Genomic DNA, 22,901 nt, shown 5'->3' with positions numbered 1-22,901 from the left:
TGATCACTAGGAAGTCTATACTTCTTTATGCTGGGCTTCACAATGTGAGTGATTTATAAATTGATCCACCAAAGTAGTGCTTAACTAGACTTGTATAACCCGGAGTTCAAACTTCTCACTTTTATTAACAAACAGTACAAACCAACATGTAAGCCACAAGACAAAGGATTCCTAGCTTTGCCTTTTCTTTATACACCACCACTTAGTTCTGTGTATATCACAACCTGGGATTCGATTCCTCAAAGGTACTTATCTAGCTATTTGTTAGAATCATCTGCCTCCCAAAGATCGTAGAAATCAGCAGGGGTCTCAGTTTCAAAGCCGGGTTCGCCTGGGGGATTTCTAGGTATCAAAAAAGGGAAAAAAAAAAAAAAAAAAGAATAATTAGACAAGAAAACGAAAAAAAAAAGGGATTTTTTTACATACAAATTTTGGGAGTGCTTGTGCCTTAGCTTACTTATCAGCATCGTTGGTGTTGGTTTCACTGAGAGTCCCAAACTTTTGCTTGTAGGAGTCCTGTCTCTGCACCCACATCATGTGCCCCTAAAACCCACAAAAGTTCCCAAATTTACTTCCCTAATCAAAATTGATAAGTAGTAAGATTACAGAGAAACCAAAAATGCAGTGGTTGTGTGTGTGACTGAAGTGTAGAAGGAGAAGTTACTGTACCTGGAGAGCAGCAGCCCACGCAATGAGGAAAGATGCGACCCAGAACTTCTTGTCCTTGAGTAACTGCCTGGCTTCCATTTGCCAAACCCTAACCCTAAACCCAGATACAATCAGAGTCTGATTCAGAAAGTTGAATCCTTTCCTTGGAGAGGGTGGTGAAGGAGATGGTTTGGGCCTATTGGGCTTTGATCAAATATAGGCCTCCGATAGAAAACCCAATAGAAGTAGTCACTGTTTTGTGTGCTTTTAGGCCCAAAAGACAGTCACTTCACAGTTCACACCACATGTCACCTGAGCACCAATTCGTTTCGTTCCAACAGTTCGGACCATGATCGTGAAACATGCAGTTCGTAGGCATGCTCTCACAGCAACAGCTTCTGAAATTCCTTCTTTGCCTTCCAACACCACCAGGAATTACCAACAGTACCTTGGCCTCCTCTCTTCATGCAGAGACTTGAAGTCTCTGCTTCAAATCCATGCCCACCTGGTAGTCTCAGGTCTCAACCAAGACCATTCCACACTGACCCATCTCATAAATTCCTACTCTTCGTTTCACAAATGTGGTTTGGCCAGCTTAGTTTTCGATTCTGCGCGAAAACCAGGTGTTCCTTTGTGGAATTCTATGATTAGAGCTTATACAAGAGCAAAGCATTACAGAGAAGCTCAAAAAATGTACCATTCTATGTTAGAACAAGGTATAGAGCCAGACAAGTATACCTTCAACTTCGTTTTGAAAGCTTGTACTAGTGCTTTGGATTTTGAAGACGGTGTCTTGGTAGAGCGTGAAGTAGCTCGTAAGGGGCTAGACTCTGATGTCTTTATAGGGACCAGTCTTGTAGACATGTACTGTAAAATGGGTGAGTTAACATGTGCAAGAGAGGTGTTTGATAGATTACCTAAGAAAGATGTTGTGGCTTGTAATGCTTTGATTGCGGGTTTATCGCAAAGCGAAGATCCTTATGAGGCGTTGGAATTTTTTCGGAGGATGCAATCGTGGGGGCTGGGACCGAACTCAGTAAGCTTGTTCAATTTGGTTCCAGCAGTGTCTAGATTAGCAGATATTGATTCTTGTAGGTGTATTCATGGTTATGTGTTTAGGAGGCATTTTGGTTCGTTGGTTTCAAATGGGCTGATTGATATGTATTCCAAGTGTGGAGATGTAGATGTTGCTCGCCTGGTTTTTGACCTGATGCAGGGCCGGGATGATGTCTTATGGGGGACAATGATGGCAGGGTATGCGAGTAATGGCTGCTTTCTTGAGGTTTTGGGGTTATTTGACTGCATGAAAAGAGAGAATACTAAGATGAATAAGGTTTCTATCATAAGTGCTCTTTTGGCTGCTACTGAGATGAGAGATTTAGAGAAAGGGAAGGAGATTCATTCTTGTGTTTTACAACAAGAAATCGATTCAGATGCTTCGGTAGCTACTTCTATAATGACCATGTATGCGAAATGCGGAGAAATAGAGAAGGCTAAACAAATGTTTGAGAGACTTAGGGAAAGAGATTTAGTTGCTTGGTCTGCACTTATATCTGCTTGTGTCCAATCTGGTTATCCTGAAGTGGCATTGTCTCTCTTTCGAGATAAGCAGAATGAAAATCTGAAACCCAGTGGAATAACATTGGTAAGTGTCCTCTCAGCATGTGCAGAATTATCGTACATGAAATTAGGTAAGAGCATACATTGCTATGCTGTTAAGGCCAATATTGATTCTGATATTTCTACAGGAACAGCCCTAGTTTCCATGTATGCTAAGTGTGGATTCTTTACTCCTGCGTTATTTCTATTCTATAGAATGCCGTGTAAAGATATTGTGACATGGAATGCCTTGATAAGCGCATATACCCAGATTGGTGACCCTTACCATGCTATAGATATGTTTCATGAATTACGGCTGTCTGGAATAAACCCGGATGCAGGAACCATAGTGGGTTTGGTCTCAGCTTGTAGCCTGTTAAATGACCTAGATCAAGGTACTTGTGTTCACGGGCAAATTATAAAGAAGGGGTTTGACCATGAAGTTCATGTTAAAAATGCCCTTATTGGCATGTATTGCAAATGTGGTAACATATCCTCAGCTGAATTTCTGTTGAACAGAACCAAGTCTATGAAGGATGTGGTATCTTGGAATGTAATAATTGGAGGATACATGCAGGGCGGACATGCCAGGGAAGCTATTTCTGCTTTTCACCAGATGAAACTAGAGAACTTTCAGCCTAATATAGTCACATTTGCCAGCATCCTTCCAGCAGTGGCATGTCTGGCAGCCTTAAGAGAGGGAATCGCTTTTCATGCCTGCATTATCCAGAAGGGATTTCTGTCTAATACACTTGTGGGAAATAGTCTTCTTGATATGTATGCTAAATGTGGACAGCTCAATTATTCAGAGAAATGTTTTAATGAGATGGAACACAAGGACAAAGTTTCATGGAATGCAATGCTTGCAGCATATGCAGTGCATGGGCAAGGTGGCCACGCTGTTGCACTTTTCTCATTGATGCAAGAGAGTTCTGTCCAAGTTGATTCTGTGTCATTCATCAGTGTTTTGTCTGCTTGCAGACATGCAGGTTTGATACAAGAAGGAAAAGAAATTTTTCAGGCCATGCGTGAAAAGCACCATCTTGAACCAGAGTTGGAACATTATGCTTGCATGGTTGATCTTTTAGGTTGTGCTGGTTTATTTGATGAAACTTTAAATTTAGTTAATACAATGCCAGTGGAGCCTGATGCTGGAGTCTGGGGAGCTTTATTAGGCGCATGTAGAATGCATTGTAATGTGAAGTTAGGAGAAGTTGCATCGAGTCATCTTGTTAAGCTTGAGCCTAAAAATGCTACTAATTATATAGTTTTATCAGATATACAGGCTCATTCTGCTAGATGGAGCGATGCTGGCAAGACAAGGTCAAAGATGAATGACTCAGGGTTGAAGAAAACTCCAGGATGTAGTTGGGTAGAGGTCCAAAACAGGGTTGATGCGGGTGGGACACTACAACTACCCCCAACTTGAGGGCTGAGAGCGTGCATTTTCTGCAGAACAATTTACTTGAAAATATGGAAAATTGGGGTGATTGGAAGGAGTTGATTGTTGCACGATGTGGAGGAAAAGGGCAAGGAATTTCTTACACTCACATAAAATTTCCGGTTATTACATTTTTTGAGCTGGTATTTGCCCACGCAAATATTAATACTGGTGACCTTGACGAGAGGTGCAAAAAACCTATCATCATACAATTTAGATCAGCTTGTGCAAGTGCAATGAGTACTCGTATTTGGCATTTTCAACCTGTAAGAGGCCAAATAAAATTAAAATTGGTTTCTTAGACTTCAGGACTTGGAAAAGAGGAGTAAGCTTGCAATTTTACTTTAATTTACCATGCCACCTGGCACCTGCAGTGAAACGTCAGATTGTACGATAAGGACCACATTAAACTGAAAACTTGAGTAATCCCCTTTACTCTCTGACTTCTTGAAATTTTTTCTTCCCATTGCTTTTGGTCTTCTAAGTTATTTGCTCTAATAGTTGGGTTTGAGGCTTTGTTAAGATGAGAGCTGTATCAAATTGTTTTCATTTTGTGTTTGCAGATTGCACAAATTATGTCCAAGGATGAGATGGAGCTTGCTGCTGAAGTTGTATTCATTGCTCTAATGAGCATCACCAAGGAACTACAATGCTCCTTCTTTGTGTTAGTGGTAGAGATTTTACCAATCACTTGGAGGCTGCAACCAAGGACATGGAACAATGGAGCTTTAATTGAGATTAAAATGAGAAGCAGCTTGCTGGAGAGTGGAGACCTAAAAGGAGGCCTCTGATTGTTCGAGCTTGGACAATTAGAAGTAGTACTAGGTGGTGATTTTTCGTTGAATTTTTCAATTTTTTTTTTTTTTTGGAACAGGGTGGTGAATTTGACCATGTTTGAAAAATGAGAGCCCAACTTGATCAATGTGCTTAAAATTAAGTTGGAAAGTTTTTGTTCTCTTACCCAATAAAAGAAGAAGAAATTAGGAATGTATTTTCTTCATCACAAGGCCTGGATAAAGATTTAATCACCCATCGACTTCCCAACTTTGTCTATATTTATATGAGATTTTGTCATATAATTGCTTTTCTTTGTTTTGTTTATATGAGATTTTGTCATATGATGGTTATTCTTGTTTTCCTTTGAATTCTCTTCGGTTCTGGGTGGACGGGAAAGCTTGAATAATCCTTTTTGCGATATAATTAAAACCAAGAAGATAAAATAGAAAATAGAACCTTAGGTTGTGAAAAAATATAATATATTTAGTTGAAGAGATTAACATTCAAGGGTCCATAGCTCAGTGGTAGAGCATTTGACTGCAGATCAAGAGGTCACCGGTTCGAACCCGGTTGGGCCCTTCTCTTGTTTTTTTGTTTTGGTCCTTTTACGACAATAGATTTGTAATTTCCAAGTAATCGTTATCAATTTTCAATTAAATTGCTTGGAGAATTATATTCCTGACCCATTTTCAATTCTTCCACATTCTATTCATTGTTATCATGATCCCACTCTTCATTTTTGTAACGTGTAAATTATTCCAACTACAAATCTAGTGAAGGCCTTGGAGCATTGTTAGCACTCGAAAAACAGGACCATCCGGAATTCATCACAAGGTTAATTTTGTAAGTCACAAAACCTAAACTAATATTATAAGTACCTGATACAACATCGAATAAGTAAAACAAAAATTTGATCCCCTTCCCCATTTATTCTATTTTTTCCTCTTCCATACCGCTTCTTCAGCAACCAGTTTACAGACAATGGCACATTTCCATTGCAAGGGATTCACAAGCCACCATCTAAAGAAATGTCAGAAAGTTCCTAGCTTCAAATTAATGGTCCTTTTTTTTTTTGCACGTTTTACCGACCCTGCTCCAGGCATACTATAGGAGTCTGCACAGATTTAAACCCTCAAGTAGCAAAAATGCACAGATTTAAACCCTCAAGCTGTGCCTCAAAAGATACTGAACTCGCTTGTTAAGGGGAAAGAAATACTTTACACCGCCAAAAGAAAGCCTCAGAGTTTTGCACTTCACTTCTAATATTTTGTGTGTAATGCTCCAAAGTCTCTGTATGCTCATCTATGCTATCACTGGATGTTGTATCTTCAGCTAGTTTGACTGCTGCCATGTGAGACAGCTGAAAGTTCTCTCCAGCCCTTTGCAACTTCCTTGCAGTTTCAACCTCGCCAAGCATCACAAGCGAAAGTAATAAAGATTTTAGCTCATGCATTGCACCAGTCGTTAGAGACATGCCCTTCAAATGATCAACGAGAGCCAGCTCCTCACCAGGACTACAATGTCAAGTAGTTATTTTAGTTGAGATTGTGTGACAAGAAACTGTAGTAAAATTAGCTTAAGGGTCTTTGAATCTTGTATAACAAACATACCTGCCAGGACGGATTTTTCCTTTTTTTCTCTGACGCCTGGCGTCTCTTGCCTTGCTAGCTGCACTTGATCTCATGGAAGTGACAGAACTGCCCCTGGTCCTGTTCATAATATTAGGCAACCACTTTAAGGCTGATAGTTCAAACTTTAAGATAGACATGGAACTCAATGGTTCATAATACAATCTTTGGAGATGTAGGCAGAAATATGAACCAAAAAGCAATGTTGTACAGAAGAAAATATAACAAATAATGGAATATGAGAAGAAAAGAAGGAAGCAAGCAGCTCAAACCATCCCTTACAAGACAATCAGGATATATGTATTGGCCATGACCCGATAATGCATATGTGCATTCACAAAGTATATAAAGCTCGGCAGAAAACTAAGAAATAAACTGAAAATAATACGAGTCTACAGGGAAAGGGTGTCCCCCTCTGGCTCTGGGCCTTGGGGTTCTCTTTAGTAAGGGTGCTATTTTTACCTCCCTAGGCAGAAAAGTACATCTGAAAAGAGAAACTCCAATTTGAGAAACTCCAAGAGCTAAAATCATGTCTGTCCGTACATATACACAAGCAAGCGCAGAGGGATTGATGAAAAAGAACAAGGAGCAAAATGAAACATCGAGGAAAAGCTATATGACAAAGAAAGTAAGACATACCCAGTGGTGTAAGCACTCATTCCACTGAAATTACTGCTAGCTTCTGAAGCAGTATCATCATCAAGATCGTTCATTGACCGTTCCTCTGATTGGAGCTTTGCAGCAAGAAGTAACCTTCTCTGTCTTAAAGCTAAGTAGCGAGCCAAGTACTTCCCTACTTTCTCCAAACCTTCCTCATATTCACCAAGAAGCAAGCTTGCACATTCCAAGGATGCATGCTTCACTTCAGAGATCAACTCCTGTCTATTGTGCATTAAAGCAACTCTCAAAGCCTCCTCCCAGTCCCTCGCACTAATCAACAAACTCATCCCATTGTTAACATCACCACAATACTCCAGCGCAATTTTGGCAGCTTCCCTTGGTTTACCAAGAGCTTGAAGTTCTTCACAAAGCTCATGACTCAGTTGCATTATCTCATCTTTACCCAGTTGTAGAAACCCAGCAACTGTAAGCACCTTACTCCAATTACCACAAGCACGGTATGACTTCAAAGCCTTTTCCAAACAGGAACAGCATAAATAAGTTGCAGCAGCATCCTCAAAGCATTTTTCTTCACTAAGATGATCTCCCCAGGCCTCAAGGACTTGCCTCTTCTTGGCAGGATCAGCAATCAGTTGAAGTCCCAATGGAAAAAGTTGAGGATTTTTCTTCATAAGGTTCATAGAATCTGGATAACAAGTGTCTCCTGCTGAAACAATGTGCTTGAGAGCCTTCTCCAACCTGTGCAGCCTAAGGTCAATGTTATAGCGCATTAAAGTAACTGGCATATTTTCCAATTCTTGAAGAAAAGGAAGGAATTCTTTAGGGTCCCGCTGAGAGTTCAATGCTACCATAGCTGCAAGGTTCAAATCATAAAGGCCTAAAGCAGCCTCATAAACAGATTCAGAATCCGATAACCATAAGAGATGCTTCAAAGCCTCTTCAGCCGAGGGGTAAGACATTTTCCTTTGGTCATCGGAACCTAACAATTCCATTTCACGGATAACCTTTATTCTCTCCAAAGCCTCATCAAGTGCAGGGGGATCACTACGAGCTAGAGTGGTCAAAATGCAAAGTTCCCTTGCAGGAGTTTCAGGTAATTGATCCTCAAGAGCCCTCCTTATGGCCAGCAGCACAGAAGATACCTTGTTATTAGAATCAAAACCCTTGGATTCTTGAGATTGAATATCTTTACCTTCTTTTGGGAAGGGAAGAGAAATAAAATTTTTATATAGTGTCTCTGTAATGTTCTCATTCTTTATGGCACAAACAAACTCAGTTATGTAGTTCAAATTATTAACCTGCCTGACAAATTCTGAAGCTGATAGGAGAAACGCTTGCCAACCACAATAGTCAACAATGACATTGAACTCTATCCTATGCCGCCTCACCATGAGAAGTGCATCTCTAAAACGCTTCTGGACCAATGCATTGCAAATAGAGGCCAGGACCAATTTTCTTGGGAAAATGCACTCTAGATTTCCCCGAGTTGTTTGCAATATAACAGCAGCTTCATCTCCATGCAGGATACCAACAATTTTGGCGCCTCTTTCCCATATGTTTATGAAGTTTTTATTATCTTCTCCTCTTTTTTTGTTATCAGCTTGGACGAAGTTCTCGTATTTTATTTCCAGTTCGCTGTGCAATATATCTGTTACGTCAACAGCAAAAAGAAAATCCTGCTTAGTTGCCAAAATTAAATGTGTAACCACTTGGTCGACCAAATTTGAGTAGAACGAGAAGCTGTTGCAGTTGTTGCATATTATCTTCCCACTCACATGCAGCCTACAACTGTCGTCAAGTCCAATAACTAAAGGTTTCAATGACCCACTGTTTCCAACTAGAACCACACTCATCCAAGGGCAAGTTGATGAGAAACTCCAATCATGTTTTGGAACTCCTCCAGGGATGCCTAACTTTGGAACATACTCGTAAACCTTTCCACCATCAAATTGAACAAATGCTGAACCTTTTGCCGCAGGATTAGGAGCAATTCCGATAATCAGCTCTTCTAGAGAGTTTTTCCTGGAAACTTTTGCATGCCAGCCTGAGCATGTCACTAGACCTGGGACATGATCTTCAGAACATACAAGCTCAATTTCCTGCAAATAAAAACCAAGACCATCCCCACTCGATGGGGTTTGAGATAAGTAATTACTATGACTGAACCCATAGTGAGAAACAGCAAGAATTTTATGTGGGTCCAACCATATAAAATGCAGAAACGAACCAAATGGTGATTCAGAAACAGACGATTCAACAGAAAATTCTTTGCCTTCTAGTTCTTCCCAAGTATCAGTCGCAGGAAGCTCTACAACACATAAACAGCCATCTGACAGAAAAGCAGCCAAACAAATCTTAGAATTCTTGGAATAGAAAGCCAAGTCCCGTACAGCACTCGGGAATTTAAGGTTGAAAAGATACATGGGAGGTGGCATCAAGTATAAAGAAAGGGGAGTTACAAGTATCCTGGAGTCATCAACTACTAATGCAGTTGAGTCATCCATCACAGCTGAATTCCATATGAAGTTGTATGATGTAATCTGACCGCCAAGAGTCCAACATATTAACTGCAGTGGCTTTGTTGGATTCCAGACAAACCTCACTCCATCCTGTCTTGGGTATCTAATTTCAGATTTTAAGTACCAGTGGTTGTTACTGAAATACCAAATCTTGAGACAGTCATAAATTTCACATCTGACAATGGCTGCAAGAAGATCTGAACTGCAATTCCACTTGAGAACTTCTATTGTTGCATTTTTTTGCTCATTAATGCTAAACAAGCTTCGTTCCAATCCATTCCTCTCAAAGAAAACTATTGAGGGACACTCATTTTCTGATTTCCTATCATAAACAGCTGCAACTTTTGCTCCACTGGGCATCCAATCCACAACTAATCCCATGAACGACTTTGATTCTGAAACAGCTTGTAATGCCCCTGAATGGCGCTCCCAAACTTTAAGCCTCTTAAGCAAGGACATAGAATCCGACGCCTCACTTAGTGTGACAAAGTATTTCCCATCACCTCGCCAAGAAATGGGGCTTTCAAATACATACTTAGAAGAGAATTGCGGATCACCTGAAACCACAGTCCAGTCACTAAATTTTCCAAATTAACCAAACCCATGTTAGACATTCCTAAACACTGTTTCCAAAGATTTTCTAAAAACCACAAATTTCTAATTCCCAAACAAATGGAAAACATTATGCACGAAAGCAGAACAAAAAAAATTCTTTAAAAGCATAACAAAGGGAAATAGGTCCTTACATACGTGGTTGGCACCTTCAGGGAGCTCCTCGAGGGTGGTCTCATACAACAAATCCCAATCCTGGGTCATCACCAGTATCTGCCCAGACCCAGTAATTATGGCGAGAAGATCTCCGTCTGGACTTGGCGAGATGCACTTCACACCGCCCTCTACTCCGCCGACGACTTGGGTGGCATTATCATCCACTGTATGCAGCAGCAGAAGCCCGTTACGAGTCCCCACCATGAGCGCTTCTTTCTCCATGAGGTAGCTGAAAGAAGTGATGATGTCATCAGGCTCCAACTCAATCTGATTGACTTGTGAGGATAGTGAGGTTTTGCTCCATGCTCTTTCATGCTACCACATTCAATCACCCAATTATCAAATTAGGGTTACAAATCGCACAACCAAATTAAACAAGCATATGTGTATATATATATATATATACAAAAGGAACTAACCTGGATAGAAGAAAGGTGAGTGGCGTAGATGTTATTGGCGGAAGAAGCGAAAAACAAGCGATTCTGCTCGATGTCGAATGCGGAGAAGAGTATGAGTTCTTCTTTGGACTGTAACTGGAGATTCAAAGAGACCTCCGAATACAGCTTCAGATTATTCATTTCCCAAATCTATGGAAACTACCCCAACAAGGAGATGTGCCCTAGTTTGGTTGCTCCTAGGGTTTTTAGGGTTTAACACCAAACAAAAATCTTTTTTAGAGAAGACGTGGTTGATTATAAAGATTTAAACGACATGTCGTTTGAGGGTTTCTTCTTTTAGAAAAACAACCCAAAACGGAAAGGCGTGATCTTATTTAAAATAATATAATTTTGCTTAGTTAACCATCCACCCTCCATTTTAATTAGAAACTCGATTCACTTATCATAAACTCAACATTGAGACGGTAAAACCACGTGTATAATCATTATATTGTGTCATAACTAGAGTGCATTTGTAACATAGAACTATAGAAGTTTAAAGATTTTCAATTGAACTGGTACGAAAGCAAATTTAAAGGCCATAAAAAAGAAAAATAATCGTTAATAAAAATTGATAAAAAACTGTTAACACTAATAACCAAGATGAGTTGCATCAAACAGGTATATCCAAGAATCAAACCCACATTCATTTCATATATCTGCTTTAAGTACAATAATACACTAGTTACAATTGATCAACAGATTGTAAGAAGACAATACAAAGGAGATTGAAGACGACAACAACTATAAACCTAAGAAAGTTACATAAACCACTAATCAAAACAGTCATTGAATCTCATCTGCAGTGATTCCTTTGCCTATATCCATTTTCAAAAAGTGTCGCCAAGTTGGTGAAAGAAAGCTATAACCTCATTTTGATTGTATTCCTATCCTGTACAAGCTTCTGTAGTTCCTAATTTCACATCAGTATCTCATAACCTTCTGTTGGCAAAAATGGCAACAACCTGCCTTCCAACCTAGCACTGTATCATCTACAAATCGAGGCCTCCACACACTAATACTCAAAAATGGCCCCAAAAGCTTTATGAAATGCTGCTCTAAGAAAGAACCTTAACCAAGTTCTATACCTTTTTCTTTTGCTGCGTCCACAGCAGTGTTCATATTTCCTGTAGTCATCATAGAATGGATATAATAGGATTTCCACAATTTGACAGAAAACGGATATACAGATAAAGCTCTCTTATAAAACCTCTCAGAAATAACCTCAGCGCCGGAAATATTGCCCAAGATTTCTGCAGCTTCGACCCATACATACTCTGGTGGGATTGGGACAGCATGAAAGATTGCACTGACCAAGTTTGAGCTAGCCCAGAACAAAATACTAACAGAAGTAACATCGGTGGCATTGTTGCCACTGCTCAACACCTTACAGACAGAAATAGCTAACTGATAGTTTGATGGACTTCTGTCCAAGATGGCTTCGACAAAATCCACCAGATGTTTTGGCTCACTGAACTTTTTTGGTAAAAGAGACGGTCCATACCACACTTCAAGAACTGAATTTACCAGAGAAAAATCAGATGAAAATGGACTGAATACATTACTAACTAGCTGTCGGACTCTTGGCTTCTTGATGCTGTTAATGAATTTTCTAGATAATGGCTCAGAGGCAGGGAAAGCCCGGGCATAACCTAAATAACACTCCAAAATCTTCTGTATGCCACTGATACAAGCATTCTCCTTTAATAGTGATTCATCAGTTAGCATAAACAATGCATGCTCTCTCATGCAATGCTTAAAATATTCAGGAACAGCAGCCTTCAATGCCCTGTCAAGCGCTAAGCGAGCTTCAATGTGATCATTCTGCAAGAACTTATGCACAGAAAGATTAAGATACCCAAACATTACGTCTATCTGCTTAGGATTCGAATTGAGTGTCTGCAGAATTGAATCTGAAGCCAATCCTGGTGAGATATCTGAGTTATCACATTTCATGTCATCCAATGTATCATTTTGAAGATAGTGAACTTTCCAAACAGAATGAAACCAACGGTCCATGAGTACTTTTCCAAAATCAAATCTTCCATTCTGAAGAACATATTCAACATATTGATTCCAAATGCACTGGATGCCAGGGATTTCTTGTGGCCAGTTACTAAGGACTTCCTCAAACCCCTCAAAAAGCAAATCCCCAATATCATGTTTATGTGCCCGTGCTGATATTAGAACTAGTTCCAAGCAAGAAGGGTAGGAATTAAGATATTTACCCAAAAGATTCCTACAGCTTTCTAAGCTGTCAAGAGCTGCCATGCACCTCAAGTGGTTGAGAGCGAAAAATTGTGCCACTCTGAGATCAAATTCACTTTTTTCAAGTGATTCAGTTTTCATGTATGGACCTACAGAATTAACTACTGCTTCCATCAGTTTGACAGCCCTCTGCTTCTCATCATTTATTAATTGAACCAAAGACCATTCAATCTCAAAGAGTTCTTTCTGACATTCAAATTGCCGCACTACAGCGTCAGGCAGTTTCCTGTATATAACCAAGTAAACACAACAAACCCCGAATATACATTTGTCACTAACTGTTAGGCATGCCTGTATATCACAGAGTGATAGAGAATTAGGCTCATCAAAGTTAGTGGCAGCAGTGAAGAGTCCAAAAATTTTCTGAATGGCCTTCTCCACATTCCCAGACATGCATAAACAATCCATCATTTGCAAAAATAGGTCTAAGATGCATGCACTAGCATACATTCCATCTTTAGAAGCAGAAGCATGGTGGCACAGTGCTGAAAGAGCGACATCATATGTAGCCAATCGGTCGCTAAGCTGCATCCGACTATTGATGCACATAAGCCAAAGTTCATAAGATTGATCATTGAATTTGACCTGAAGAACAAGAGGAAAGTGTTTCCAGACAAAAGTTTCAATTTCATATCTCTAATAGAAACTGGAAAGAATATGCTTAGAAAGACGAGAGTTATGCCCCAAGATACTAACACAAGCAGAAAAATTTGAAAATGGAAGAAGGAAAAGGCTGGCAGAATGAAGCTCATGGAGGCATCAAATGGATTATTAATATGAAAATAGCATAAGTTATGTTTATAATATGTTCCAGGAAACATAATTCAGAGAAGGGAGATTTTACTACCTAGGAACATGTATATACCATCTTTTCTTGAAAGATAACACTCATCATCAGTAATTTTAATGTTGTATGGCCATCACAGTATCAATGACTTAAAATTGCAGGTTACTCTGATTTCGGGGTTAGGGATCAATAAAGGATAACTACCAATGCCCATGACTCCATGAGACAAGACTTAGGGCCCATTTGGTATCCTACTTTTTTTTCAAAAATTAAGAATTTTTTTTTAAATGTGAGTTTTCAAAATCAATTTTTAAAATTTGAAAACTTGTTTGGTATGAAATTTGAAAACAATTTTTAAATTTTAAAAATGATGGCAGCTAAGGAAGAAGGAAGTGTAAAAAAAACAAATGCGAAAAACGATGTTTTATTGTTTTTAAAAAGAGGCATGTTTTTTAATTTTTTTTCTAAAAACTGTTTTTGAAAATGGTCAACCAAACATGTTTTCTTGACTAAAATATGTTTTTTTGTTTTTGAAAAAAAAAAAAGGTTTCTGAATAGGATACCAAACAGGCCCTTAGATTCACAACTGCAGAACTCTAACACCAGGCATCTTCCTCCACCCTGACACAAGAAAAGTAAATAAATTGAAAAAAAATAAAAGTAAAACCTCTCCTAGGCATCACAAACTAATTAATAATGTTATACCCCAGGACCCCCAGAGAGCAGAAAAACAACAGATCAATCAGATCGCTGAGTCAGATAGAGATTGAGATAAAAAGGAGGTAAAGAAAACAGCCATGATTAATTGCAGTGTGAAGAGTGGTGCTAACGCAAAAAGTTTCTTATTTTGATTGTCGGCGAATAGTAACGAAGAATCAGAAAATCCCAAAAGGTGTGTAGAGCTGACCATCAAAAACAACTGTTGACAGAGATAACCAACAATAAGAATTATAAAGCTAAACATATCTGGTGTTTTCCAGTTATCTGTACATTATTATTGTAATGCCTGTATGGTTATAATGCCATAGGGCTCACATGCAGAGACTGCCCCTGGCATTCATGCTCCATATAAGGTAAGATCATAAGAGTAGGAATCATGAAATAGCATACCGCACAAGAGAACATGTCATCCTTCCCTACTGACTTCTTATTGCTATAGTAAATGAGCAGATAAACAATCCAGAGAATTATGGATGTTGGATCAGCCTCAATAGCTTCTGACAGCACAGGGAGAGCCTGGAAAACTCAAAAACATAAGAGAACAGGAATTGAAGACTCTGAATATGATTATAATGCTTCAGGTCACACACCAAAGGAGTTACCTTTCTCATACCCTCAAGTTCATTAGCCTCCTGGTTGAAAATTAAAAGAGCCATTTCCAGGTATTGATCATTGTCAGCCAACTGTTGTTTGAGTTGATTCTAAGTAATCAAATTGTAAGAAGGAAAGTTAGCACAAACAAGAGTGAGGTATTAAAAATTACAGACATTCAAGCATAAATCATGCAGATTATTCAAAGCAAGAGAAGAAGGGGGGTCTTGACAGGAGGCATCCACAGGAAATTCTGCCAAGCCCTCATCTTAAAATAAATAGAGCTTACACAGTGCAAACTAAAGATTTTAATAAATGATTTTAGAGACAATTCTCCATAGGAAAGATTCATAACTCAATAAAAACAACACAAATTATGAGAATTTCTAAGATCAAGGTGAAGAAGTGAATTGAGATCGTGAAACAAATAAGTTCCATACAAGGCACATAACTGTTTAGAAGCTTGGGACTAATGAATCCCAGCTACAAAAAGTTCAAATAATTCACAGCAGAGGAAGATGCAATGCACCCAAAATATAAACAGTAGTAGCATGCAACATTAGGCATATGAATGAAGTAAAAAAAAAAAGAGCAAAATCAATAAACAAACCACTACGCCATTTCTACTCTGGAAATATGATGTCTCTCTGTTCCAACTCACAGGGACCTCTATGCGACCGTCATTTCCATGCAAAGATGGCCTATCTGAAGGAAAATCTTTTTGAAACGAGTTTGACAATGCTAAGGAAAGGCTGAAACACTTCTTCCAGCATTGACCATTTCTCCGTGCCAGAACAGATTCATATGAATGGAGATCGGCTTTCAGAATACCTAAGCCAACTAGGTATGTTGGTGAAGTCATAGCATTGAGATACCGTGGAACTTTAGTTGAACCATCACACTTTTTCTGATGTATTGTTAATCCAACCTGGCAATCTGTGGAAACAATATTTCAAGAATGCAAGAAACAAATTGCAGATTCCAAAATATATGAAGGGATTGCTCATACCAGCACTATCAGAATTATGTTGCTGATGTTGATACATATCTGCGTTAGAGTAGTCCTTAGCATGTTGCCAAGGACACTCATCATTGTTGCATTTTCCTCGAAGCTCATACATGCAAAGTGGCCAAAAGGGATCAACAGCAGGACCAGTGGTATAAGAGCCAACTTCTCTTTCACCTAATTTCACCAGAGTCTCTTTCGTCGGGTCTACCATGGTACTGCTAAACTGGGTTTTATCAGAGTTTATACAAGCACCTTCTTCAATATTTGTATCGCAAGTTTGACTCTGTTGACTTCTAGCCTGATGTTCTATCAAATTGTTTGGGGATATAACTTTCATATACCCAAAAGCACTCCTCAAGATGTTAGAAGGCGAAAAGATCACAGAAGTAAATGAGTGGTGGCCTTCTCTAAAGGAAAATCTGTCCTCAGAATAAGCAGTGGAGTGAGAGTTCAAAGAATTTTCTACGGAGTGCTCTCTCTGGATCTCAAGAGGAGCCTCAGAGAAACTTTTTTCATGCTCATCAGTGCCTAGAAGGTAAAAATAAAAAATAAAAAAATATTCATATTAATAATAATAATAAAGTCACATGTTGAGCAATAAATGGTTAACTGGAAATATTCTTGTAATTTATGCTGAATCTACGTCATATGGATTCCCATTGTTGAACTTGATGGCAATGATGCATAATTCTGAGTTAAGGTAACAAATAACAGTGACTGATAGTTTTAAAAGTCTTATTACTGATTCAGTTAAGTTGCAAGTAAAGAGTAATTCAAAACTCAAAAATAACAAAGCATCCACTCAACTGAAAGGCTTGACATATATATTAATTGGTAAAGAAGATATCATCCTTTTCTTTTCCCTTTTAAAAAGAGTAAGATCACCACTGTATCTAGCACAAAAAAAATAAATAAAGCCAAGATCCATGCACGGAAGTTATGAGTTTGTCATGGAAAAAGAAGCCAACTTGGTAAGAGTCAACATGTCAAAGAATTGAATTGCTGACATAACTTAAAATCAAATTTGATATCCAAATGCATACAAAAAAAAAGAGCAGGAATACACAAATTTTCAACCGTGGGATGTCACGAACATCGCGACCATTGACCACACGGTGAAGTCAAAACGGCCAACAGCATTGAGGGTGTCACACATTATAAAGAAAAATTTATATTTTTCAGAAGAAAAAAAAGTCATTTACCAAGTTTAAAAAAATAAATGCACACACATAGACATTGACCATGTTGTGTTAAAGTAAGACTAATTTACTCAACATAAACAATCAGGTTAAATAATTGCCAAATAGACTTTTTTCAGCCTCTGATACAGAAGACCAGCTCAAAAAGGAAGTTACCTTCATGATCGGATTGTTGATCTTTGTCTGCCTCTAAGAAAGGAAAACTCCCATTTATTTGTTGGGTTTTTTCAATTCTGATATCATTTTCAGCCCCTCGTTCCTCTCCAGCCTCATTACATGAACTACTATTCTTTGACAAGTTTTTTGTTCCTAACCTTGCAAATAGTTCAGACCTCAACACTCTTTCAAGTAGCAAAGAATCCTGAGGGCCATCAATACACATTTTACCATTTGATTCATTATCTATGTTCTTTTGCTTGCCCCCAAAATCTGTGCTTCTATGACATACAAAGTTGGGTTGAGCAGATTCATTTTCAAATGAAAAAGTCTCTTCATCTTCATCTACTAAACTATTTGGTTCATTCGATGGAGAGCAAACTCCATCTGCAGCATTATTTCCCAGAAGAGGCACTGGCTCTGATGTACTAGCATCTGGTTCACTGCATGGTTCCGAACCCATGTTTTGTCCACCCAAATGCTTGTATGATGTGTGGATCCGTGCACTGTTAACATGTTGGATGTCTGAATCACACACTGCTGGATTAAAGTTATTATAGTCAGGCTGCATCTGATGGCTTGACGTGGGTATTAGATCCACATTTTCAGACAAGTTATTAGTGTGATCCAACCCAATTCCAGCTTGTTCATTCTGCCGGGAGGACCATAACAAACTGGAATTATCCACAATAAAGGACCGCAAGTTGGCAGAATATAGCTCCCTTTTGCGATAAAGATCAGCACACCTAGCATTAGCCTCAAGCAGAGCCCTCTGTGCTTTACGATAAGCTTTAAGAGCATCTCTTTCTTCAATTTCGCACCTTCGCCTATAGTCTTGTGCTTCCTCCAGATCCTTGTCCAGTGTTTCCTCCATTTCAACCAAGGAATGTATATTCATGTCACCATGTCCTGTGACATTTGCATTACCAAAACAATTCTGGAGGCTTGCATTGTTTAGGGATGCCTAACGTAAATTAGAAAGAATGAAAATTGAAATAATTAGAAATAACAGATAACAATCTCAAGGGAAAAAATACAACCAGACACATAACAGAAGCCTCCAGCTTTCTACATAAAGACCAGAAAACAAACCTGACATGTATTGTAGAATGTGGGATCAAGTCTCTTGTCACTGGACATGACTTCCCGATGATCACTACTTCTCACTAAATTCTTTCCTGATGTTGATTTGTTCAAGGAACCTTGTTCTAGATGGCTTCCATTCCTATTTGCATGATTCAACTCCACACTGTTCTGTAAAGTTAAAATTATTAATAAACAAACAGAATGGGAAGTTCTGAAAATGAAAACACTGACTCTCAGAAATTTCATAATATATTTTACATAAGTAATCAGGCCTGTCATATCTAACCCTGAAACAAAATGATGTTTACAAACTCATTCAGGATGGATTAAGCTTATACAATATAACCTGCATGATAAGTGCAGAAAAGAGTTGAAAACACAAAACCATTTACATCAGGAGATGATATATCTTCTTCGTGTAATATCTAGTGTTTTCTGCAAGCTAGAAACCACCATTGTTGAAAAACCCTACACAACTATTTCATACTATTTAAAAAGAAATTGCAAACCTCTATATGAGACTTTATCACAAACAGCCAGAGATGACTGGACAAGTTTAACTAATAAAAGCACATTGTCACTTATGTAAATAATATTAGGGCAAGCCAGAGAGAAAATAGGATAGTTCAATCTACAATATAGGAATAGTAAGTTAATCAGCTGCAATACTGTAGTCATTCAAATATTCGCTTACTAAGTTCTTTGGGAAATTATTGCAAGTCATATTTGCTGGTGACGTAGCCTGGTTTAGCCTGACATTAGGATCCACCTGCTTACTCCTCCCATCAGACTGGATACATTTAGTATTGATGCCAGCACCTGCAGAAACCATCCTGATTTATGAGACATTTTAAAGTGTTACCTAGACAAAGATTTAGAGAGAGAAAGCAAGTTATTTACCATTTTTCACTCCACTATGTATATTTTCTGCTATACCAAAAACATGTTTATCGCTATGATTTTGCCAATGTACAATGCTTGACTCTGTTGGACCTACTGGAATTCGTTTCTGGCCATGATCAAACTTAACTGTGTCCCGTGGATTATTGTCCTCCACTGCGGGGTCTTTTGATGGTAATATTGATTTTGCAACAAGTAATTCTTGTGGGCCAAGTTTACTTAGCTGGGTGGAAAAAGAGCCACCAACTTTTAAACGTTTCTTATCGGGCTCTTTCAGGTCCATCTGTATAGCCTCAGGAGATCTCACACTGCATCTACTTACCCCATCTTTGTGTAGACCCGTAGCACTATCATCCCTACATGTAACTGATTCCTTAGTTTGCTGGGCAGACTTAAGCTTCAGTTCACTCTCCCGAAGTGCAATCTGCAGCCTCAAGTCCTGAAGTTCACTATTGTTCAAACCCACACCTTGATCAGATCCACGTTCTCTGCTCACCCAATTTTTGTTCAGGGAATTAAAAGTTCTACCTCGAGATCCCTGCTCAACTGATGAAGGCCCAGCATCCCTAAAATTAACTCCACGGAGTTTGGTCATTGATGAGATAAAAGTGTGATTCGTAGAGAATTTTTTGGGCATTACTTTCTTCACATTCCTGGCTGTCTGTCCGAACTTGTTTGATTTTGCTAGTGTCGAAGTAGGTGGTTTTCCATTGGCAACCACTCCAGTCATATGGCTTTTAGTTACAGAAGCTTTTTCTTTCCTGTGCTCTTTTTCTTCAGAATCACTGCGACTGTCATCATCAGAGAAGCTTATCACAAGATTATCTTTGGGCCCCAGTGGGGCACACCATCCAGGTTTAGCAGATTTTAATGGCATTCTGTTCTTATCATTGCTCTTCTGGGAAATAGGTTGTATTAATGTTTGGGACAGAGTATCAGCAGAGCTTGCAGGATTATTGCCAGCTACAACCTTCCCTGTTAATTGACATAAATTCATCAGATCAGCTAGTAGGATGAAAAAAAAAGAGAGAGAATATTTACCATAAGCTTATATACATGACTCACTTTCAACAAACACCATGAAAAATACATAAAAAAACTATAGGAGGAGCATGGAAGATGCAGATATAAAAGGAAATATTAGGTGAAATATGGTGATCTGGTATATAACCCCATCATTAAAAGGGACAAGATGAACAAAAAAACAGTGTCCAGCTCTAGTACAGGATGCCACAAAAATGAGGGACCATGAAATCTGGTGTGACACAAGAAAAAGAGCCACCAATAAGTACACTAGTTTATTATATGTATTGTTTACATCTGTTCATTTTCTTTTACCCCACATGACTACGAGCAATTCCAAACTGGTCAAAGAAGGTATTAAGAAATATCAGCCTCTGACGTGTCAATGCCAGTTTGGCAAAAAGTGGGAGCTGAGAATGGTGCTCTATATGCAATATACCAACTTAAAGGATATTTACAATAAAAGGAAAGAAAAGAAAGGAAGCAATATCTTTCCCTGCGATGGCAAGCAAGACTTACCCGCTTGACTGCCTTGGGAGAATTTGTTTGTTGGTGGAACCAGCATTGGACCTGGAGGAGGTACACTGGTAACAGTGGGATGTGGAACAGAGCAAATAGGATTTTCCTGTGGGACAGAGAGTACCCATTTAACATCTTCAACAATATTGTCGCAATTTTTATGACGGGGTGGGGGACAGCAAATATATAAGGCATACCCAAATGATAGAAGAAAGGGATTTGAAGAAATAATAATCATCCAGAAGACTCAGAAAATCACATATAAATCACTACATACACGTAAATAAGGCAAATAAATTTAGCATGTAGATACAATCAGAGAAAACTCTATTCTCTTACCACAAACACTTCACTAACGCTTAACACAATCTAACCGAGCCCTCCATTGAATCTCTGAGAAATGGTAGCATAATAGAAAAACAATAAAAATAACACTCCAATCTCAAATTGAACATCCGTTTTTATTTTCTCCAAATAGAATTGACCATATAGGAAGGCTATATAAATCCAACAATCTTACTCAATCAAACACAAATAAGTTAGCAAAGTTAAGGTGAAGTCCAGTTTTCTGGGAATCAATCTAACCCAGAAATTGGCTCAGAACACTTAATTACCATCGATTTCATTGAACAAGAAATTGGAAGAAAAATAAAAATACGGAAGACGAACTAGGGTTTGGGAAGAGGCTAATACGTCATTATCGTCGGAAGAGAGCTCGCCTTCTTCTCTGGCTTTTGGGGGATTGAGAGGGAGCTCCGAGCTAGGGCTCTGGTTCGCAGGCTCTGCGCCCTCCATTTATGCCCCTCTCTCTCTCTCTCTCTCTCTCTCTCTCTCTCTCTCTCTCTCTCTCTCTCTCTCTCTCTCTCTCTCTCTCTCTCTCTCTCTCTCTCTCCACAGACGCACGCACACACTTTCAAGCAGTAATTTCGTCGAGCATTTGGGTGCAAAACGAACAACAATACAGAGAGTCAATAGGGTCGAACATGTATGTAAGGGTCAAGTTTTGCTGACTCTCTCTCTCTCTCTCTCTCTCTGCCTGCGCGAGAATGAAAGAAAGACGGTTGGAATGCAGTGTACGGAGTGTGACGAGGCACGACAATTCGCGATGATGATGTGGTTGGATTGTACGCTGCGTGATGTGAATCGATTAAGGGATCGAGAAAGTTGAGATTATTTGCAATTTTGCACCCACCATTAGCAATCAGTAATCACCAATGTGGTCCAACGCCCAACGCGTACGCCCTAAATATGCCTTTTTTATTATATTCATTTATTAAATGAAAAAAATAAATTAAAAGGGCAAGTAAACCAATTAATGGTCTCTCAGACAAAAAGAACCGAGTAATAAATGTCCTCCCATTATCCATTCTTTACTCGTCACTTCGTCAGTAAATTTACGATCCGATGGTAACATTGTGTAATAGTGTTATTAATTTATATATATTATAACACAGATATATTTATTATAACATATTATAACATTTTGTAACGTTACAGTCACACACACAAATTTTTCATTCTTTATTGATTTTCCTCTCTTCTTACCGATAAATAGTTGACTATAGCAACAAACATTTAACATAATAATAGTGTTACAAGTTCATTTACAATATAACATGTGTATTGGACTGTCCTTGGAATTTTAGGGGCCGGGCCGAAGCAAATTGTAGAAATTAATTGGCTTATTGACCCTTCATGTGCATTACTAATGCATCTAATATAGTATATAAGTATATATGTGATCTATAACAATTGAAGGTACTAATTAACACTTTGGAGCTTATGTGGTTGCCTTCTTCCCTTACCCTCAAGATCATCCCTACAACTTTTATGTATTCAATTATTACTATCAAAACATTCAAATTGTAATACCTGTACATTATTAATAGCTAATTAACATTTGAATTATAATATATGGTACACCAAATGATATATACATATTGACATTGATCATTAATTTAGTACATCTTTTCATTTCATTTTTTTCCATCAAATTCGTCAACATGGTACGCTACCAATAATTAAGTAGAAATGCTAATCAAAAAGGTACATTATAGTTAAGTCTTGGGTTAACCCATGGTGGGAGAGTACAATAATGGGTTAAAATTACGAGCGTCCGGAATTTGATCCGACCGTCCAATACCAAAAATAAAGTGCAGCATTATGTTCACATATATAGCTGGCAAACTCTTAGGGAGCTATATA

The 22,901-nt window shown here is 38.6% G+C and overlaps 4 protein-coding genes and 1 non-coding gene across 8 annotated transcripts; 2 read left to right on the top strand and 3 right to left on the bottom strand.

Annotated features, from left to right (window-relative positions):
* On the bottom strand, positions 1 to 792 carry LOC147290068 (hexose transporter). Of its 2 annotated transcripts, none has more exons than XM_086238187.1 (3): positions 670 to 792; positions 427 to 543; positions 1 to 331 (listed from the first exon to the last, which is right to left on the bottom strand). In XM_086238187.1, exons 1-2 carry the CDS (start codon positions 745 to 747, stop codon positions 454 to 456), a joined length of 168 nt encoding a protein of 55 aa, XP_086094313.1. In that variant the 5' UTR covers positions 748 to 792; the 3' UTR covers positions 1 to 331; positions 427 to 453. The 2 variants fall into 2 exon arrangements, with proteins under 2 accessions (XP_086094313.1, XP_086094312.1); XM_086238186.1 differs by having other exon boundaries at positions 1 to 342; positions 458 to 543.
* A 205-nt stretch (positions 793 to 997) lies between these two features.
* Positions 998 to 4,724, top strand: LOC147290067 (Pentatricopeptide repeat (PPR) superfamily protein). Its single transcript, XM_086238046.1, has 2 exons — positions 998 to 4,110; positions 4,252 to 4,724. The coding sequence occupies exon 1, from the start codon at positions 998 to 1,000 to the stop codon at positions 3,674 to 3,676; it is 2,679 nt and encodes an 892-aa protein (XP_086094172.1). The 3' UTR covers positions 3,677 to 4,110; positions 4,252 to 4,724.
* A 248-nt stretch (positions 4,725 to 4,972) lies between these two features.
* Positions 4,973 to 5,044, top strand: TRNAC-GCA (transfer RNA cysteine (anticodon GCA)). The gene has a single exon. It is a non-coding gene; the product is annotated as a tRNA-Cys (tRNA).
* Positions 5,045 to 5,288: 244 nt separating this feature from the next.
* Positions 5,289 to 10,614, bottom strand: ABO1 (IKI3 family protein). Its single transcript, XM_086238419.1, has 5 exons — positions 10,421 to 10,614; positions 9,980 to 10,316; positions 6,733 to 9,790; positions 6,076 to 6,174; positions 5,289 to 5,979 (listed from the first exon to the last, which is right to left on the bottom strand). The coding sequence occupies exons 1-5, from the start codon at positions 10,577 to 10,579 to the stop codon at positions 5,664 to 5,666; spliced, it is 3,969 nt and encodes a 1,322-aa protein (XP_086094545.1). The 5' UTR covers positions 10,580 to 10,614; the 3' UTR covers positions 5,289 to 5,663.
* Positions 10,615 to 11,044: 430 nt separating this feature from the next.
* LOC147290064 (zinc finger C3H1 domain protein) lies at positions 11,045 to 21,552 on the bottom strand. 3 transcript variants are annotated; one of them, XM_086234725.1, is made up of 11 exons: positions 21,390 to 21,552; positions 20,697 to 20,802; positions 19,155 to 20,129; positions 18,949 to 19,073; positions 18,261 to 18,422; positions 17,169 to 18,132; positions 15,814 to 16,341; positions 15,415 to 15,740; positions 14,816 to 14,914; positions 14,604 to 14,729; positions 11,045 to 13,291 (listed from the first exon to the last, which is right to left on the bottom strand). In XM_086234725.1, the coding sequence occupies exons 1-11, from the start codon at positions 21,489 to 21,491 to the stop codon at positions 11,510 to 11,512; spliced, it is 5,295 nt and encodes a 1,764-aa protein (XP_086090851.1). In that variant the 5' UTR covers positions 21,492 to 21,552; the 3' UTR covers positions 11,045 to 11,509. The 3 variants fall into 3 exon arrangements, with proteins under 3 accessions (XP_086090851.1, XP_086090852.1, XP_086090853.1); XM_086234726.1 differs by having other exon boundaries at positions 15,466 to 15,740; XM_086234727.1 differs by lacking the exon at positions 20,697 to 20,802 and having other exon boundaries at positions 21,390 to 21,494.
* Positions 21,553 to 22,901: the final 1,349 nt, after the last annotated feature.

This window comes from Dryas octopetala, chromosome 3 (genome assembly GCF_963921425.1).
Source record: "Dryas octopetala chromosome 3, drDryOcto1.1, whole genome shotgun sequence".
NCBI lineage: Eukaryota > Viridiplantae > Streptophyta > Magnoliopsida > Rosales > Rosaceae > Dryas > Dryas octopetala.
This window is presented reverse-complemented; position numbering and strand designations above follow the sequence as displayed.

Coding starts and splice junctions, on each gene's coding strand:
- LOC147290068 (XM_086238186.1), bottom strand. CDS start 747: ATGGAAGCCAGGCAGTTACTCAAGGACAAGAAGTTCTGGGTCGCATCT. Junction 544..669: donor CGTGGGCTGCTGCTCTCCAG/GTACAGTAACTT, acceptor TGTGGGTTTTAG/GGGCACATGATGTGGGTGCA. Junction 343..457: donor AACACCAACGATGCTGATAA/GTAAGCTAAGGC, acceptor TTTGATACCTAG/AAATCCCCCAGGCGAACCCG.
- LOC147290067 (XM_086238046.1), top strand. CDS start 998: ATGATCGTGAAACATGCAGTTCGTAGGCATGCTCTCACAGCAACAGCT.
- ABO1 (XM_086238419.1), bottom strand. CDS start 10,579: ATGAATAATCTGAAGCTGTATTCGGAGGTCTCTTTGAATCTCCAGTTA. Junction 9,791..9,979: donor TGAAGGTGCCAACCACGTAT/GTAAGGACCTAT, acceptor CTGTGGTTTCAG/GTGATCCGCAATTCTCTTCT. Junction 5,980..6,075: donor GGAAAAATCCGTCCTGGCAG/GTATGTTTGTTA, acceptor TTGACATTGTAG/TCCTGGTGAGGAGCTGGCTC.
- LOC147290064 (XM_086234725.1), bottom strand. CDS start 21,491: ATGGAGGGCGCAGAGCCTGCGAACCAGAGCCCTAGCTCGGAGCTCCCT. Junction 20,803..21,389: donor TCTCTTCCGACGATAATGAC/GTATTAGCCTCT, acceptor TCTGTCCCACAG/GAAAATCCTATTTGCTCTGT. Junction 20,130..20,696: donor CTCCCAAGGCAGTCAAGCGG/GTAAGTCTTGCT, acceptor GTCAATTAACAG/GGAAGGTTGTAGCTGGCAAT.